Here is a 20,126-nt window from a genome sequence, read left to right on the forward strand (position 1 = left end):
GTTCTTAAGATATTCACAGACTTAAACTCATACAGATTGTCCCTGATTTTCTGGTGATATTTGTTGTTCATAGGAGAACACCTTCTTTCAAAATCAAACGGGAAAAAGAGTCCGCAGAATTTTTCGGAGATTTGAAGGAAGATGGAACTGCAGTGACACAAGCCTCCACAACCACCCTGAGCCTACAACAAAGTGGTAATAAAACAAAGCTGCCTCCAACTTTATGAGAACCTGGAAGAGAAAAATGACATTTGCCTCAATGAATACCAGACCCTTCACCATTATATCGTAACTTCTGGAAATGTATTCATAAGTTTTAATTTAATCACTACCCTTGGAACTTACTTTAATTATGTATTAAATCTGGTCAAGCCATTAAACATAATTAAACACAGCTGCATCTGGTATACTTTTGTGGATACAACAACTCTGTCACTTACCATGTCACCTAAGTGAAACCTTCTCCAAGCTACCTAACGGAAAAGCAGAAGGAGGTTTAAGTCGGACAGCTCACACAAAGTGACTCTGCAAGAAGGCAATGGGGAGCCCCAAGCAGAGCACGAGGTGCAAACTGTGCATGAACAGCAGCCACCTGCAGGTAGCTTTGGAGATACCAATGGAAAAGATTTAAGCTGTTTTTATGGTCTGTACATCACAGAAGCAGAAGTCTTAAAGGGAACGCTTTTTTATATAATTCTTACAGTGTTTCGTAGTCTCCACAATCTTTCATTTTCCAGTACCAACCATAACTATTCCCTAAATATTTTTAATATTTAGGGAATTAAATTAAATTATTAGAAAATAATTCTGTAGTTACTCATCAAACTAAAATCATGCATGAACAATCAGCCTTTCCTTATGAAAGGAGTGGAAAAGGAGGGATAGCAAGGAGGAAGTCTAGAGCCCCCAACCACTGCTCTCAAAAAAGACCAAAAACAACGTTAATTTTACATTTACCACTGGGAAGCTGGATTGAGTAGGAAGCGTATAAAGTAGTCTATTGGGGAAATGTGGGTGAAGGACAAAATCGTGCCATAGTACATTATATGTATGAAGTCTTACCTTGTTCTCATTACATTATTGGCCTTTTTTACTCTTCTTAAATTCTTGCAGGTGAACAGTATGTCAGATGTATGCAAATTACCAAATGTTTATCCCCACTGTGCATGCAGTTAAGTCCCAGCATAGCACAGCTGCAGCAGTAGTGTCATAAAGCCAGGTGACCACATCAGCAAGTCTGTTCTTTTTAGCAAGTAGTATAATGCTTTGGAAAGACGCTCCTCCTTGGGCTAAAAGAAGTGTCAGTGGGACGGGACCTCTGGAGGTCCGTAGTGCAATGTCTTAGTCAAAGCTGATCGATCGTGAACACTAGATCAGGTCAGGGGCACATTCTGCACCTGTTTTGCAATTCTCTTTGTTCAACTGCATGAGATTTCTGTTGGTTCAGTCCTCAAGTTTTCTGAAAGTCCTTCTGGGTTGAAGATCTGCCATTTGTCACGTTCACCAGTCCCTGGGTCTTTTAGTATTGTCCACAAGTGTACTGAGGATGTGCACTTACATTGTGCCCATCACTGATGAATTTGTAGAACAACGTTAGTCAGTATTGACCCCAGGCTACTCCATTTGTAACCAGCAAATGTCTAGAAGTTGAGCTATTAATTGTTGACACTGTAGAAGGCAGCTCAGCCAGTTTTCAACCCACCTAACAGTCTGTTCATCCCACAAGAAATCCAAGGTTTCCAAATGAGAATGCTCAAAGAGACAGGGGAAAAGCCTTACTAAAAGCTGAGTATATCACACCTAGCTGTCCCCTTAGGAAAGCTGCTCTGAGTGTGCCCAATTGCCTTCTTCTCTTCCATGTCCTTGGAATGAAGTCCAGGAGGACTTACTGCATCTTACCGAAGTTTGTGGTGAGGGTGATTGAGGGTGACTGGCGTCATCATAAATAAATAAATAAATAAATAGATAGATATGAAATGCTTCAGCATTTTCCATATTATTCACCATTTGTCGCTAGGTTTTCCCACCCATTTGTCACACTAATGGACCCACACAGAACTGCTGTGATGCCATTGATTTCTAAGCAAAACATAGCTACAGAACTTTAGGAATTTCTGCAACATCACAAATCTGTGCTTTGTCTGAGCAACAAACCTCCCAGGACAGAAACTCTGGCCATCAGACAAGCGCCTCTGTCCCACACTGGATGCCATCTCCTGTCACTAACGCTCTTTGCTTCCTTGTCATATGTCAAATAAGAAATTGGAATTTAAGTAACGAAGAGCACTCTGAGCCTTCATACAGCTACTGTGACTCTCCCCTTTCATTTTCCTGTTGGACAGGCTGTTAGCCCTAAGGGAAGGGCATCATAGTGCCTGGCAGTCAAAGCAAAGATAAGGAACTGGACCAAAACAGAATGAAAACTAATGCTAGGAAATTGCTGGATTAAGTGGATAGGTGCAGTGAACTGAATCTTGTCCTACAGGGGACGAGACAGAACCATCTTGACAGACAGACGCGTAAACACACACACTTGTGTGAGGAGATGCTCATAGTCCAAGCGCCCCATCCCAACAGCAAAGCTGTTTTGCTATTTCCTTTTCAGTGCCTAAAACTGAGGACCAGGGTGTAAAGGCAAGGACCCACACTTGTACACTGATCCCAGCTAAACAAGACATAGAACTTGATGGAACAGTAGAGAAATTTAAAAAAAAAAAAAAAAAAAAAGGCTTCAAAAAGTTTTTAGTGTAAAATAAGAGCATAACCTGAGGGTATTTTCCGGATAAAATAATCTCTTTCCTTTAAAAATGCTTTGTTGTGTTGGATACAGGATGACAAGTCAAAAGCATATCTGGGGAGGTGGGGAAGGAGGGGAAATGATCTTACAACCACAATGGAAACAATTTTCAGACAAGACGTCACCATTTTCTGAAATTGCGCTGTGGCAATTCAGGTGTCCATTGCTGCAGGTCTGTAGAAGACTTCAGTCTTTAAATTGTTGGCGCTTGATATTGACAAATGAGAGGAATTAGATGCTGTCAAGTCTGTGCCTCTCTCCCAGGGATCTTCAGTCACGGCAAACTGCATCAGTCACGCCAAATTGCATTACTGGGGTCTTAGATGAGATCTGACTAAGAATGATTCCCAATCTCCATAGATGAAAGATAATTGCACTTAATGCTTTGTCTCATCTTACAATGGTTTAATGCCCTGTTTTTTGCCTTGAGGTGCTGATGTAAAGAACCCATTGAATTGGCTGTGCACAGTTAGGACAGATTCAGTTCTGACTGGCACTGCAAAATCTCAGCAGCTGAACTCTGTGAGCCTCATGAGCCTCACTCTGTGAGCCAAGAAAAATCCCTTGGCAGCCACCTGCGTGTCACTCCCAGGAAGCAGACAAATGAGAGAGGAGTCATTTCCTAACGAAATGAACTTTTCAGGGTTTGCCAGAATCTTACAGGGAAGACATTCAGCCTTTTGAAAGTGATTCACCTGTTAGAAATGCAAAGTGCCATGGGATTAAATTATTGAGCGTAAACCTCTCTTTCTGCACCTGCCGGTATACCAGTGCACTTCATGCTATGCCAGTGTAAATGATTTTCAACAGTTAAAAATGGAAATGATCATCATATCTGGGTGGGCTGTAATTGTGGTGGTTAGCAAGCATGACTTTAATAAGAGAGCGGCATATTTTGCAAAACTATTTTGCTAAGCTATAAATAATCAACATTTTCAAAGTTAGTTTCTGCAGCTGTTTCAAAGGTGTTGCATTTACCACTATAATGGTCAAATAAAGGGGTAAGCATCACTTTTGTTTTTTGCCAGTGGGATGGGAGGGGAGGACTTGAAAAAGGCAGATCATAATATGGGAAGCCTGTCATTATTATATGTAAGCATTTATTGCATTATTGCAAATATTAAATGAAGAATAGGCAGGGTTTGGTTTTCCTGCTATCCACACCCACGGATAAGCTGGAGCTCACTAGTAATTACAGGAGCAATCTTAAAGCATTTTATAGTGTAGTGTAGCTCTCTCAATGTTTTTCCTAGTAGGACAAATGCAGTGGCCTGCTGATTTCACTGGCTGGATTGCTCAGTCCTCGTACTTTTACTCATTCTGGCTTCCCAAAGCAGAAGCCTCTTGTGCCATGTGATCCCAAATGAGGACTCCATCTGCCTCTGCACAGCTCTTGTTTCCTCCTCCCTATAAACCTGCATTTCAAGTCCCGTGTCCTTACGTGATCACTTAAGTCCTGGCACTGCGAGGTGCACTGAGGAGGCAGCTTAGGAGGCAAAGCCATTGCTTCCCACAAGGCATAAGCTGCTGTTGCTCAATAAGCCTCTAGTAACTGCCAACCATAACAGTGGCTCTTAAACTGAGATGTGCGTGAGACATTTCAACATTGTTTATCCCAGAGAAGCTTTCCCGGCAGATGCCCCATAGAGGGTGAGAGGAGATACACACCATGATGTATGTCAGCAGTAGGAGGACCTCCCTCCAGATGCACTGGAAAGAAGGGGGCAGTGTGCTCATTCTGAGCATTGAAGATAAAATTACCCGTGTTGTTGTGACCATATGTCTTCCGTCAGTGCTGACTGCCAGGAACGGGCTAGGAACAAACTGAAAAAATGTCATGTAGTTATCTAAGGCACGAAGATCAGTTTGGCTTGCTAATCTTAACCTGATTGTGCTCTGTCCTTTGATACCTCTCTCCTTTTTCCTCCTGCAAATAACCTTTGCCATCAGGAACTGGTTGGTATCCCATGAATGTGGATTATTTCTATATTTTCTTTTGACAATGTCATTGCCATTACTAAAACTGCTGCTTCCATATTCGCCTGGCTTGTTCAGAGTTCTGCCTGGATTTGGCATTCCACAAACATATACAGGTTAGTGGGTTATCACTGCATGAAATTACGGTTTTATGCTACTTTTATTACTCATACCAATTACTTAGTAGTGAATGCTTGAAACAAAAAGCTAAAACCCTTGCCCAAAGTATCTTGTGGCCTTGACTAGAGTATATGGGCAATAACATTAAGAGAATGGGTCGCATAGGATGGTAAATGAATTCTTCCACTGCAGGACTGTAAGAAGTTGTATGACATTTCTGTGAGGGATGACTCTTGCCTTCTCTCCTCTGGTATTGAACTTTAAATAGTTCTAAGGCTTTAGTTAAAAAAAAAAAAAAAGTCTTTGAATATTTTGAATATGGTGCAATATAGGTGTGCCGTGGCTTAAATATGAATTGCGCATTTCAGTCAGGTAAATGTAGGCCGATTCCAGTCCTGCGCTCTCACAAAAAGCACAATTAATGGTAACTTTGGTTTTGGGCGTGCCACATGGGTTGGAAGTGAGGCAATGTAGTGCCAGGGTGGAGGAAATCCAGGAGATACAGGCTCGGTTCTTTCAAAGACTCTGAGGAAGTGAAATGAAAGAACTCACAGAGGTGCCAAGCAAGCACTGCCCCCATAACCCAAACTAAAACCCTACTGAATCTACTTCAAAGTTAATAACTATCACATTTCTCCCCAGAACACCTCTAAATGCATAGGGAAGCTGGGTGACTACAGCAGCAGGCTCTGCTGACCACCCTGGTGCCCTAATTCCTGCCCGGGCCCAGCCAGGATCCTGAAGGTCTCTTTGTGGAGGACTCCATTTTGTGCAGGTCAGTGCTGGGGCGGACTAGCACCAGTACTGGAGCACAGCACCAAACCCATTAAACAAGCTGATAGTGAGAATTTAACATGATCAACTGCTTATACACTGTGTTAGACAGGTTTGGTTGTTTTGGAAGGAGGAGGTTTTGGACCTCAAATGAATATTTGCCACCACAAAAACAGCTTGCCAGGGCTGCTAAGGTCATTTGTCTATTATAAGGCCCTATCTGAAGGGTGCGTTAGTGGCATGCTGTACCTGGAAATTTTTACCAGCTGTGGACAGTAAATCCCTCCTTTCTCTTCAAGACGGGAGAACTTACCAACCAGTGTGGTGTTTAGAGACCTAGCTCCTCCCCAGAGCAGCGGCGCGACTGCTGGTGCTCCTCCAGGGAAATGTCCAAGCTTGGAAGAAAAGCCTCTGGCGCAGCTGATGGCTTTGTGTTTTCTTTTTCTGTGCCTCAGCCTGGATATACAATAAGATGATTCAGCTGCAAGTCTCATCTTCATGTACTTTAAATTCTTATGGCTAAGAGGTATAATAAATAATACAGGAAGGTGGCAAGCCTGCAGTTGAAACCGGGCATGGATTTTTGACCGGAGACTAAACACTGCCATGGCTGGAGAGCAAGTTTCAGCCCTCTGAGTCTGAAATAGTGTTTAACCTGTCAGTATAAAGCACGGTTGCTCTGAGAGGGAGAATCTCAGTGTGCCTCAAAATGGTGTGCTGATGAGACCATTCACCTGAGAGACAGATTCAAGTCCTGCTGCACTTGGCTTAGCCCAAGCTCCTGAGGCTAATGAAGGTGTGAAACCTGTAGCACGGGGCTTGCTGGATTTTACACTCCACTTGCCAAGGTACGCTGTAATCATGAGGAATAGTGTCTTGTTGATATATTTTTCCCTGTTTATGTCTGTTTCTGAGTAACCTAGTGCAAGCAGGGGTAAAAAAATGCACCCAGGACAGTACAGTGGGTAGGTTTCTTCCACGCAAAGTGAAAGCTAAAGCTTCAATTCCTTAACTGTTACAGCAAGAACTTGAAGCTTGGTCCTTTTTTAGCCTTTCTGAAGCATGTTTACTGGTCTTTGCTGCAGTCTTCTTTCTCTTAACTAACTTTCCAGTGGGAGAGCATAGTACCAGGTTTATGTACGTATTTTTTTATGTGCATGCAACATCTAGAGTTTACATTTCTGTTCTGACTGATTCAGATCAGCCATTTGCAGCCAACAAGGTGATCTAATCATCATCTTTTTTTGGCCTGTCTGGCTCTCTCAGCTGCTGTACCTCTGCTGGAGCTGTTTCCAGTCACAAAAAATACAGCAGATGAAAGTAATGGAAAAGTGATGCGTTTTCATTTAGAGTTGATAACTTTTAGCTGTTTTTACCAAAAGAAAACTTTTCTTTAACTGACTTAGGCTATTGAAGCTCAACATTTAACTGATAACAGTAAAGTTCAATGAAAGGCAGACTTCTGTCCCCATTTAAATCAAAACACCAAGAGCGAAATAGTGCTGTGTCTTGGCTGCGGCTCAGTGCAGCTGTGTTCCTACCCTGGCCTGTGCCATTCCATTTGAGGGTTTATTTGCCACAGGAGGTAGAGATTTCCACTTTTTTCCAGCCTCTCAATGCCTTTGTAAGCCAGAACATCTTCTCTCTGATTTTTCTAACCAATCTTGAAGCCATTAAATGCCCTACAAAACGCTCAGCAGAGGCACCTAGCGTAAGTGGTGCTAAAGCAACTGAGAAGAATCCAGTCATGTCTTTAAGTGCATAAGGACTTCCGTGGGTCTGGTGCTCTTTTGCAATATTGTATTTTTAATGAATATATTATTAAACAGTTAAAAGACATAAGCAATTTCTATAAAGAGTAGCTAACAGTTATAAGAATAAACTTTTGTTTCCTTTGTGTTTGGCAGCTGAGAGCAAGCTCTGTATTTCTGGGGGTTTACCAGCTGAATGTTCATCTGAGAGCAGTGATCTGGGGTGCATTTTTGGATGAGCATGTTGCACGCATGAACTCATCTTGAGCGGTTAAACAAACATAACTCCAGAACAGCACGGACCTGTTTATAAGCAAGCCACATGCTTTTTCATGGCGAGATAGGCATTCTCCTCGTGCCTGCTCTGGTTTTCATGTGTTCTGGTCAAGCAGACATTTGACAGCATGTGGCACAAGGCCAGGCAAGACTGGGGATGGGGAACAAACACACAGCATTTGAGGAACAAACACACAGCATCTCAGTGGTCCGTTCCCTTAGACTCCATGTGCACTAGAAAGAACAGGACAAAGGAGCAGACCCAAGCACAGGTCACTGACCAGCTGCATGTTGCTGTAAGGATGCTCTGTAGTTTTGTGGTTTTCAGGCTAAATTAGCGTGCGCTGAAACACAGCCCAGCTGTGGTCAGGGAGACAGCATGTGCCAGCTACCACATCCTGACTGGCTGTGTGGGCAAGCGTGCCAGGTCCACGTCCCACCACACTGCAGAGTCCTCAGTCTTTGCCCTCACAGACACCCACCAGGGCCTCCTGCCACACACACTCAGGCCAGCAACGTAATCCTTCAGCTTTGTGCTACAAAAAAAAAAAAAAAGAAGAAAAACCCCCACCACTCCTCTCATGGGCAATGATACAGCCCTCACATAATTTCAGGCTCTGAAATGCAAAACAGCATTAAAAAAAAAAAAAAAAAAAGAAAGAGCTTGTTCAGGTAACCTTCTGAGTTACTTGAACAGCCTGTGTGGAGGATTTTTTAGGGCTCTTTCACATTTTAGTGTACATTTCTGTTTGTGTTAGCAGCACTATGCATGCACCAATCGTGCCCCAGTTATCGACTTATGGAGCATTTAAAGAAACCCAATTTTGTCTGCGCATCCAAGATGCGTTGCTGCTGGGTACATGCTGTCAAGGTTCCTGAGTGTGAGCGATCGCTCCCTGCCCCAGGTGCCCCAGCGCAGAGAGGGCAAGGAGCTGGGCAGCGCTGTCAGTGGTGTCACCCGCTCCTTGTCCAACCATCCCGCGCCCGCTGCCTGGCCGAGGCAAGCAGGGGCTTTGTATACCTGGCATACTGAGCCACAATGTGCTCCTGTGCAAAGGTCACAGATCCTGCTTGTAGCTACAACCCTGCTGCCATCTTATTTTTCAGCTCAAAAGAGCTCTTTCTTTCTTTCCTGCAGCCAGTATCTGATTAGTTCTTTTCTTCTCATGGTCTGAATTCAGTTGTACAGTTGCACTCACAGCTGTTACGACTCCTCAGGTTTTGCATGGTACTCAACTCAACAAATAAGCGTTGTACAAGGAATAGCGCTGAAGCTTATTCACTGCCTTTATGAGCAAAAGACAGCATTTAGTAGGTACTGGGTTCAGGCAACGAACGACTTTTGTAAATGCTCTCCCTCTGAGCTTGGATACTGTCTACATATGCTAAAAAGGCAGACCCCTGCTTCTCTTTGCTTAATTTTTCATTTCAAGTACAACTTATTCTAGATATCAAGTAAATTTCCAATACAGAAGAAATGTGCACGATTTTCCTAGGGGGACTCCATCTCCGTGAATATGCTGTGCTTGGATTAAACATGCCAGAAGCAGGTCCAAATCCTCCAGTGCTATGAAATATGGTAACTTCTCCGACTTCTGTGGAGCTCTGTTTTGTATTGCTCAGCATCTTTCCCTATCATCTTTTTAATATAGTGGAGGGCTATAAAAGTTATTCCAAGCTCCTAGTTCAAGGCAATGTCTCTCACCATACTCCAAAGCAAATAAAAACCAGGCATCATTTTTCCAAATATTTTCTTCCAGCAAGGATGTGTGAAAAATATTTTTTTTTTTATTTGTGCTCTGTTTTACTGTAGCACCTATTAAAAATACTTTGCCTATGATGTTAGGAATTGAAGACTGTAAAGGGAAAAAAAATCTTCTGGGTGTGAAACACAATGACTATACACTCTTTTACATCCTACACTCAGTTCACACACATAAGGAACACTAGCTTATGTCTTGGTCATTAATTATTAAATTAAGTGTACTTGTGTCTATGGTAACTACCCTCCCTGAATTTCAGGTATCAAAAGCTCTTGACATTTTTATTCATAAAGGCTCTACCCGTATAAATTAATATAATCACTCATGTCTTATGCAGAATTTTTCCTCCAGCCAAAACTCTAAGAATGACTCGCCCTCTGCAGCTCATGTCCTCTCTCCTTGAAATGTAACTGCCCCCCTTGGGACAGTCTGGAGCAGCATTTCTGTGCCAGACTCTTGCAGGGGAATGGAATAAAGGAATAACTTCTAGATCAGCAGGGGGAATCGGCCAGACAGAATGTAATGGTCCACGTTGCAGTTAGGCTATTATTCACAGGTATATATGACTCTTTGGCCTGACTTCAGAGCTGAGCCCACCAATTCAGTGCAAATTCTAGTACTCAGCCTATCATCTGAAAATCTGGACATTACTAAATGCAAATGGCCAGGACTTAGTTTGTAGTGAATCATTCAAAAGACACTGATAATGGGCTCAGGATTGAGGGAACAGGCACATATAAAGAACTATCACTATCACCACCACCATTTTGTATAACATTGGGAAGTTCCTGAAAGGTCTCTGCTAACCAGGACCTTATCAAGTAAAACCGGAGTAAAAACCGGAGTAAAACTTACTTATCTTATCAAGTAAAACCGGAGTGGGAGGCTCTTATGGTCTGAAAACTTGGTGAAGGAAGGTTAAAAAACCCTTTTGAAAACTAGGAACTTGAACAAGGCAAGATGAGAAATGTACAGGTTTTCTCAATTTCCTGCAAATAATGAACACTGTGATGTGTTGTAATGTGACTGTGACATGTTATAATGTGATTGTTGTGTGTTGTAATGTGACCGTCATAGCCTTCAGTGGGGAAAAGTACAAAAACTCAGCCTATGCATATTCAGCTCCAGAGTGGCTGGGGAGATTCCCAGTCCTGCCACTTCTTTTCCGTTCCACGGCGCTCTGGATTGCCTGGAGGAGCAGGTCTCTGTTGTTGAGGATGTTGTATTTACTTAGGTTCACGAGTTTGTCAAAATTTTCAGGGGAGTAGATTAGCCTAATGAGGTAATAGGGTGAGCAGTTGTTCTCCAGATTTACTTTGCCTTCGTCCACCTCTGAGAGACTGCGCTTTACCCCTGCAGAGGAAGAGAAAAGCCACCACCATGAGCTGAATCTGGAACAGAACACGCCTGGTGTTGGAGGGGACTGATGTAGTTAGCAGAACCAGCTGTTAAAAACAGCCTCCAGGAGACTACACCCCACCACGCCTTGCAAGAGCCATTCCTGGTCAGCTGTCAGTGTGGAGGTGCAGAGGGATCCGAGCTCCCCACGTCAGCCTCTCATCTTTCAGCACCTCTTCTCAGCCTCAGCACAGCCAAATCCCTTGCTGCTGCCAACATCCATCATCCCGGTTGTGGCAATCTTTTTGCTTAAAAGCAAGACACCCGAATTGCCTCCACCAACAACTCAGCAGCCTCATATTTATGCTTTTACAAATGTTTACCATTATACTTTCTTTCTTTTTTACCTAGCTCCTTGAAGTCTGAATCAAATATGCCCCAACCAAAAATGTGCTGTGAGATGACAGTCAGTGGAGCTACAAAGGGACTACCGAGGCATCCCCTACAATGTCTACTAGAACCACACGAAAGTGGCACGTGAACTTTGCTTGACACACAGCAGGCTTTAGTCTAACCCAGTGGTTTCTTGGCAGTGGGATGTCAGGGTGCTGGGCCCAGACTGTCAGTAGAAGTGGTTGTGCTAAAAATGTCCAAGCTTTACTTCATGGAACCGCCTGATATTCAGAGAGCCATATTATCTGTGCTGTCCACATCCATGTACAGCTGCATCTGCCTCAAGCACAGAAAAGCACAGTCTATAGTGTCATTGTAAATGGGCACTTCACAAGCCAATTCTTTCTCTGTTCTAGAATGTAAATAGTTAAAAGCAGGAAAAATAAATATTCTCATTCCACAAGGTGTCTCTCAGCCATCTGGAAATGAAAAGCTCCCCTGTTAAACTTGAAATCTATGCAAACAAGTTGCCAAGGACCCTCCTCCCCCAACCACCCACATCAGCTGCTGGCTGTCAGCTTGATCAATGAATCACTGGCTGCTGGGAGACATGCAGGTGAGCGACACAGCTCACAGATTTGGGCCTGGAGCACTGAGAAGCTGCAGCAGCTGCTTTGCTCTGCATACTCTCATCTATCTTTCATTCAGAGTGCCTCTAAAACACTCACCTGTTTTACCTGCTAGACACTGTTCAATAGCCTTACCTGATGGCACATTGCCATTTGGACCATCTCCAACTCCACCTAACAGGCCCAGTTCCCTCTGCTGGGCACCTCCTCTGTTTGTCTGCCAAGTTTCTGAATGTGATTTTGTTGGAGTATTTGTTAACATACATGCTCTCTGAGCATTCAGTGGTGAATTTCATAGCAGCAAAGGAGCTTTACTTAACCTGTTTTGCTGCTATTCATATCTTTCCCCAAATGGTCCCTCAGAGACAGACATTTTGCTGTGGTCCCAGAACCACAATATAGTTTTGGGTAAAGCTGTAAGGAGAGGGGTAGGAGACCAGGTAGTCTCACTCACAAAGGCCATGTCCTCTCATAAAATTATTGCTAGAGAAGACAAATAAGATCAATACTGTGGAAAGACAAATGACCCAAATTCAACTAAAATGACTGAGCTTACCAGGCTCCTTGAATTCCTTAAAGGTGTCATTCACCAGGGGAAAATGAATTACTATGGGTGCTCTGGGGTCCTCTGGATCCGAAAACACATAACATTCCTTTGGGTTCTTCTCCTCTTCTTCACTTAGCTCCACTTTGGGGAAAGGGATTTTTTGTATCTTGCAGTATTTGTATGTCATCTCCAATTGCTGTGGATACAGAATGTCATTGCCTTAAAGCTAAATCTAAGACAAGAATCAGGTTTACTGATGCATCATAGAAATACCGTGGCAACTTAATTTAGTCCCTAGAATTATGCTGCAATGAATGCATAAACCAAAATAGCCACAGAATAACCCTACTTTTTGCCACCACACACCACAAGTCAGAAGACACTTCTCACCCTATAAAGTTTTTTATAGTTAGAGGAAATGACCACACTTAGAATTTGTCATGAGGACAGTGCAGGGGGATCAAGGTCTTGTCTTCAGCAATCAATTGTCACCTCCATTCCCAGGGTATCCAAGAAAGTGTATGCCACAATCCACTACAGAGAAAGGAACCTAAGAACTACAGACCTATAAGCCTATAGTTCTGGTCTTCAGGGAGGTTTCCTTCTTCCTCCAAGACATGGTGACTGGTTTGCTCTTGAGTATATGATCAAGACTTAAAGAGCAGCTTACTTCAAAGTTTTAATAAAGCAAGGATCTGCATATTCTGTCCTGTTGATCAATTCCCATGCCCCCCACCACACAAAAAAACATACAAAGGGGAATAATTTTCCTGACTACCCAGGTGGACCTGCAGAAGCCCTGAAATATGTGATTAAAACTATATAAACATGGTACATACACTACAATCTACAGCAACCAACCTCATACAGTCCTCTCCCTCAGAACACCAACAAACTCTATTACTCACCTCAGAATCTAAACCTTCTAGTGTGAGGATCACTTCTATGCCTTTATCATTTAGTCATTTTTGAAGTAGATGGTCACTGTGTAATTTGAGCATTATATATTAATTTGGCTATTAAACCTCACAGCCTTACAAGAAGAGTTTAACCAGGGCTGGAAGGAACAGAGCACATTAATCTTCTCACCTTGAACACATTCCCCAAACCATAGTCAAGTGAGATAATGACATCTACATTCCTTTCTGGCCTGAAAAGTGCTGCACCACTGGTGTTAATGAAATAGCCAACATCTATCAGGCAAAGATATTTCTGCAGCGGTGTCAGATTGTTAGGGAAAGAGTCCAGCACAGTGTCTGAAAAACATTTTGAATATAGTTAGCAGTGCATTGGTAGGAAAGAAGGAGTCAGTAATTCTGGCTTGCTACACAGTAAGGGCAGCCCCTTGGTTGCCCTCAAGACCAGGCTCACCTCCCTCCATAATGCGACCCCACAATCGTGGCCTCGCAAAGGCAGGCTGTGAGGCAGCCACGCAGAGGACAGGTGAGACACAGACTCCGCTGGCCTCACAGCTGCTCTGGGGATTGACTTTTCACAGAATACAGACTTTTGCCGATTTTTTCCCCTGCTAAGAACTGGGAAAAATGCAAACAATAAAAATAATTTCACAGTGTACCAACAAATCTAACAAATGCAGTACATCACTGCTCTTATGCATTGCTCTTTATTGCTTTTGCATTCTCTGGTGTAGACTCCTATCCCTGGGTGAAAACTCTGACTTCAGCTTGCGTTCAGTGACCTCTCATATAAATTATATTAGCTGAAAAAATACCAGATCATGCATGTACCATCTCCTACCATCAGCTTCAAATACTGCTTGAATTAATTAAACCTCACATTAACTCAAAACACAGCAAAAAGTGGATTATCCTAGTTGGCATGTTGAGATCTAAAGCCAGTTTCTAACAGCTAGACTCTCATTTCTCTGCCAGGAACCCCACCAGCCACCCTGTAGACAGCAAGTCCCCTATCGTTATCCTGGTATCATTTCTAGTCCCATAGAATAAGAAACCTTTTGCCATGGTTTTAAATATCAAAATAGTGTTTTAAGAGATTTCTTCCAGTTCACAAAATGAGGCGGCAAAGCCCTGAGCAGACCCCTCAATCCTTGAAACATCTGTGCTTAGGTATGTTCAAAAAAATGTTGATTTCAGAAATACTGCAGGTAAGTTCCAGCATCTCACTTCTTTCAGCCACTCTGCTGCCCTGGCCTCATTCTGTAGCGTTGATTTAAACCGAGTAGAATAAATCCAGCTTGTTCCATAGCCTGGAATGTTTGACAGCATCTTGAAGTAATAACTCATAGTTTTTCCATTCCCTTGGTGTCAGATCTTTACAAAATTATTTGCTTATTTTAGCATTCATGGCTGATAGGAATTCACAGATTCTGCTATAAAGAGAGACACTTGCATGCAGTCCCTCACATTAAAAACAGAGTGTATTTTTTAGTTCATATTGGCCTGGTGATTATTTTTAGTTGAAATTACAGTACCCCCATTTTCTTATCATGGAGATGGAACTGCACAGTATTTATTCATGGCTGGATAAATGAATTAGAGGTAGGCTTTTCCTTGGGAGGGTCTCTACTTCCATTTCACACTCAAAAAGACGCTTTGAAGAATCTCTTCCTCAGGAATTCCCTCAAAAGCACAAACCCTACCATAAATGTATTACAATGATTCCCTACTATGAGTTCTCGAATTTGTCACCACAAACATAAGGCTTTTCACAAGCCATTTAAAGTGTTGTTTTAATATGTCAGTTAATCCGAGCTGCAGGGAAGTATTTAAACCAGAACTATATTCTGGAGACCTCTCCTATCATGAGGCTACCATTTCTGCCCACAGAGCTAGCATCTACTCCTGTCTCTGTTCTAGAGATGGATCCAGTTCTGGTTTTAGCTTGGTCTCATGCAGGTAGACAAAAAACAATACATCATCTACTGTTGTTTCCCACTCCAGATTTTTATTTTCCCTTTTCCCACTCCAGACTTCAGGCCTTCCACTTATTTTACTTTATTCGAAGAATATCTGCCCTGAGGTCATCTTTAGTTTTCCTCTTCCTTCAAATCCTCCTTGAAATCTGCTTCTACCCATTTGCCTTTACAGAACTGCTAGTCAGTAAATGTAAGGACCTTTTTCTTAATGTTTACTGACTGACAATTTTATCCTTAATCCGCCTTCTTAAGCTACTTGCTTGCTTCCTTCTCTCACCCACCCTTCTTATGCTACTTGTTTTCGTAGAGTAGACTCTAGGACAAGGACTTTTTGCTTGCTGAACATGCTGAAAGCACTTGGCACTCTGTGGGCTCTGCCTTAATCCACAAAAAAACTCCACACCTCTTGCTATTGTCAGCAAGCTTCAGGTACCAATGGCAGCCAGACATAAACAGTGTTGTAACTTGCATGAAACAGAGGAGACAAAACACAAATTGCCAAAGAGAAGGACTCAGAAGAGGCAGAGCGCACGTGTTTCCTTGCTGAAGTCAGATTAGCCTGACTCGTGTGGGGTCCTCCCACGCTGATATCTGCTCATGGAATAAATGAGGACGCTGGGATTACAGGAAGATTTGTGGTACACAAAAGCTCAGCTCCATTACCTTTCACACAACATTTCATAGTTTTTTAGGTAAAAATATTATGACTGCTTACTTCGCCCTCCTGCAGAGCACAGGCCATAGGAAATTACTGTTCAATTTATACATCAAGTCTAGGTATTATGTTTGTTTAATATATTCAGTCAAAACCTATGTGGCTTTAACTTTCTCTTGTTGGATCTTGCCATTTCTGTTTCTGAAGGGTTAAAGAAAGGTCCCTGGATGAATAAATCATCAGGCAGAAATACCACACATATGGGCAAACACATTTTTGCAGCCAATCTTTTCCTTAATTTGATCCACACAATAACCTGCTGGTTTATGCCTCTAATGTTACCTCTGTTTCGTGACCTTGAAAGAGTCTATTCTTTTTTGAATCTTTTGACTACTAAATCTATGCAGAATGACAAATTTCCTGTAGAAGAGCATGCTGTGACTCAAATTACAGATCTCTTCAGAGGGTGAAAGAGTGGCCCATGGACTAGTTCATCTTAACCTGTTAACCCTGAATAAACAAATAAAACCAAATTCCATCTCAGCAGATTTCCAAACCCTGAGAAAGTATCTCTAAATGTGAGATTTCCAAAGTCTAAAAAAAAAATCTGAGATGTTACCTGCACACTGCAGCTAACTCTTTGTTGCAGTTACCTTTCCATTCAATAAATTTTTTCTGATGGATATAATCCTTATGAAATTCTAAGCCTCTCAGGAAGTTATGAGACTTTCCCAGTAGCGGACGCTTGGTCATAATGTCCTGAAACATTTCATACAACTTCCCTGACAAACAAGATGGAGGCTCGATGATAGTGGTATCCTCCTCAGGGGAATGTTTTTCTGAAATAGAGAAGGAACTGTGAGAAAAAAACATAAGCAATCTGTTCTGCTAGACACGTTTGCTGGCTAGCTGTCCTTGCTGTCTTCCTGTGTGTCTCTTCCCTTCCTGTTTCTTGCAGTCTGCTGAAAAATATATGTGCATGCCCATTTAAACACAGAGATAGTTGGTTTTGTTTAAAGCAAGCACGCGTTCTTTTCTTTTACACACTTTGTTTGTACTTTTGCCTAAAAGCAAAAGGCACCCCCCTCATTTACAGTCACAGAAGTCATTTAACAGACAATGAGCAAATCCTAAATGAAAAACATTTGCAACGAACACGAAGTATGCCCCTGGGTTAACGAAATAGAAAAATAAATAGAAACAAAAGAAATCATTCTGATACAGCTGAAAATCATACTGCAAGATCTACAGCTATGCAACGCAAGATGCATTGGTTTAGGGAGAATGTGAGAGATTATTCACAAACAGTTGCAATAGTATAACTTCCTCAATCCTCTCCTTAATAGTAAGCATGGTCTGATGAAAAACGAGTATTGATTTGGAAACCCTTACCTATATCTACCATATCTTTGGCCCATCGTTCCCAGAATTCATTTGAATTTGAGGACCAGTATAAGCCATCCAGCAAATTCCTAGTAAAAATGTTTGTCCAAAGACCTGCAAATCCAAACAATTGGGAAAAGTACTTCACTAACATGTTAACCACTATTTCATCTTTTTTTATTACAAGTATCAATGCTACATATTGTTGCCCTATATGAAGTCACCCCATTATGGCGCAGCTGACGTAGTAGGTCTGAGAGAGCTCAAGCTTAATGATGACAACAAATCAGTGTTCTTCCTCAAAAGAGTACTACTCCCAATCATTCGCTGTATAGTGCAGAGTAACAAACTAAGAGGTATCAGTCACCCAAACTATGTTTTAGAGTGCTTACTGTGTACTTGTGAAAGAAAGAAGTTATAAGCAGACTAGGGAATCACAGTACAGCCATATAACCATAAGGTCTTTCTTTAAAATAAATTATTCTTTAAGTTGATCTAAGGCCTATTCTTTTCCTTTCAGGCATGTGTTTTTTTTTTTCTGTGGAGTTCAACTGGTACAGGATCAAAATAAAATTAGCTCTATGTGTGAGCGTGCTTTTGGAAAAGAAAGACCTACCCTCTGTTATAAGCCCCATGCCAGGTATTCACGTGAAGAACAAATTCAATCTCTAGCAGACTTCACAGTGAGAGAAATATGATTTTTGTCTCCAGTGGACTCTTGCTTTTGATATCTAAAGGTGCAATTCTGACAAGGCTTTTAAATATGCCTGGGGGAGATGGATTCCCCTTTTCTTTGTCTTTAGAGGCACAGTCAAAGAAATTGGTGAAGGTTAATAGGGCTGCCTTCATCCTTGTGGGCAGGGAATATTACTGGAGATAGATGACAATTTTCAACCCACAAAGCTCAGATGGTTCTTGCCTTTGTGGCTGGATGAATTATATTTTATTTTCAGCTCCTTCCAATTCCACAATGCCCTCCTAGAAAGAGGCGGAAGAGATGATGACTGGGCAGAGAAGGAAGGCTTACTATTTCCTCAACTTGCCTTCTCCACCTTCTTGTTTCACTCAGAATATGGGAATGGGAACCCTGCCACAAATGTCCCAGACTTGCCCAGGGAAAAAGAGAAGACAGGAGAAAAGAAACTGTACAAGGAGCAAGAAGTGTTCAGAAGGGGTAAAAAGCCTGTTGAGTCAAGACCTAGAGCAGATACCTGCTGGCAAGGACTGTTGTACAGACCAGTGGCTAGCTAGTACCATGGTTTCCACCATATTGTGATTAACTATACTGCATTGCTAGGTCACCTTCCAGATAGCAGATCCGAGATTCTGGCAGCTTCTTCACTCGCCTTCCCATGAAAAACTCGCTGTCAAAAAATTCTGAACGAATGGAGGCTCCATATTTTGGTATGGCCACCTCATAAGGAGAGAACTCTGTCCACTCTACAAAAGAATTGACATATGCCATGTTTACTGTCATAGAGAATAAGAAAACAAAACCTACACCTGTGGATAAAACTATCTGCAAGTTACATGAACTTTGCTGGTCTCAGCAGCTCTGTACTATCAGTAGCTTGTACTGCAAACTACACTGTCTAGTTCCCTAAAAACTGAGATGTGATTCACATACAAAAGGAACTAGCTTTTTCACCTCAGAAAGAGTCTAATGACAGCTTCAAAAACTTAGATTTATATTTATAAAGATTCTGGGATCCCACTTGTCTCTCTAACTCAAGACCATCAAATGTACACCATGTAAGTGTGATCCAACCTTCAAGGAATGACCAGCACGAAATCTCCACTAAACCAAACCGGTCAGACTACATGAAAGTAGCCTGAAGACACATCAACTCAGAATTAGAAAGTAACACAGTGTGGACGTGGCCACACAGTTTCCTGACTCAAGCTGTCCTGTATAGGTATTCCTGTAGAACAGCAACCATGAACCTAACCTCATGTAAGTACTAAATGCTTTTTCTTTCCAGTATCTGCTGGCTTCATCACCTCTTGCTGAATACAGTCTGTATCTAAAGGCTGTCACAACACACCCATCACTGCAATCATACTCCACTCTAGAGATTTAGGTAAGTGCCAATTACATTTCACAGCACCTCTTCAAACTAAGGAACCATGATAGCCATTTTATAGGTGTGAAACTAAGGCACAAAAAGATTTATACGATTTGCCTCCACTCATTCACAATGTATTTGGCAAAAATAGAACTTCATTCCAGATCTTCAGAAATGCTTTGTTTGTGCCTGAGGGTGTTATCCAGCAGATGTGCTTTTTCTAATCAACACCCGGCAATTCACAAGAAAGACAAACATTTTATTAAAAGATTAATCCTGAGTCAGGGAAACCAACAGAGGCATTCCTCCTGCATTCCCCCTCTAAACACATACACTCCCTCCCTACAAATTCTCTTTAGTCCCTACTCAGAGTCAGAAGAAACTCTAAGAATACTTACCTCTAAATTTGAAAGTACTGAACTTTTCCTCTTTGACATTGAGGACTGCATAGAAAGGCAGTGGGTTTTGTCCATGCTCCAGTGCCTTGCGCTGGTCTGTGAGTTTGTACTTTCTTGGCTAATCAAACAGATAAAAATCACAGTAAACCTCTGGAAAAGCATAAGGCAAAACCATTGACAATCTACATGAGTACTGATAGACAACAGGTGTTTTATTACCCAGAGGAATCTGTGGGTCACATTTTCTTGAAAGGCCTTTTCTTTCATGTTCCTGTATTTTCCTTCCTGGTTGCCTTTTTGATATCTACTGACCTGTACATTAATATCTAAGTGCCTTGACTGTCTATGTCCAACAGATCTTTA

The 20,126-nt window shown here is 42.1% G+C and overlaps 2 protein-coding genes across 4 annotated transcripts in view; one reads left to right on the top strand and one right to left on the bottom strand.

Annotated features, from left to right (window-relative positions):
- The window catches only part of SPTBN5 (spectrin beta, non-erythrocytic 5), a 97,229-nt gene extending 96,835 nt beyond the window's left edge, over positions 1 to 394 (top strand). Inside the window, exon 67 of the mRNA XM_050711324.1 lies at positions 74 to 394. Within this exon, the coding sequence (XP_050567281.1) occupies positions 74 to 227 (154 nt within the window). The 3' untranslated portion in view covers positions 228 to 394. The remainder of the gene's footprint in view (positions 1 to 73) is intronic.
- Positions 395 to 7,454: 7,060 nt separating this feature from the next.
- Positions 7,455 to 20,126, bottom strand: part of PLA2G4B (phospholipase A2 group IVB) — a 55,038-nt gene continuing 42,366 nt past the window's right edge. For all 3 annotated transcript variants that reach the window (XM_050711325.1, XM_035540090.2, XM_035540091.2), the window contains 7 exons: positions 19,764 to 19,881; positions 18,602 to 18,739; positions 17,309 to 17,413; positions 16,570 to 16,755; positions 13,455 to 13,621; positions 12,375 to 12,561; positions 7,455 to 10,811 (listed from right to left, as the gene is read on the bottom strand). In XM_050711325.1, coding sequence (XP_050567282.1) covers positions 10,567 to 10,811; positions 12,375 to 12,561; positions 13,455 to 13,621; positions 16,570 to 16,755; positions 17,309 to 17,413; positions 18,602 to 18,739; positions 19,764 to 19,881 — 1,146 coding nt within the window. In that variant the 3' untranslated portion in view covers positions 7,455 to 10,566. The remainder of the gene's footprint in view (positions 10,812 to 12,374; positions 12,562 to 13,454; positions 13,622 to 16,569; positions 16,756 to 17,308; positions 17,414 to 18,601; positions 18,740 to 19,763; positions 19,882 to 20,126) is intronic.

Source organism: Cygnus atratus, chromosome 5, assembly GCF_013377495.2.
Source record: "Cygnus atratus isolate AKBS03 ecotype Queensland, Australia chromosome 5, CAtr_DNAZoo_HiC_assembly, whole genome shotgun sequence".
NCBI lineage: Eukaryota > Metazoa > Chordata > Aves > Anseriformes > Anatidae > Cygnus > Cygnus atratus.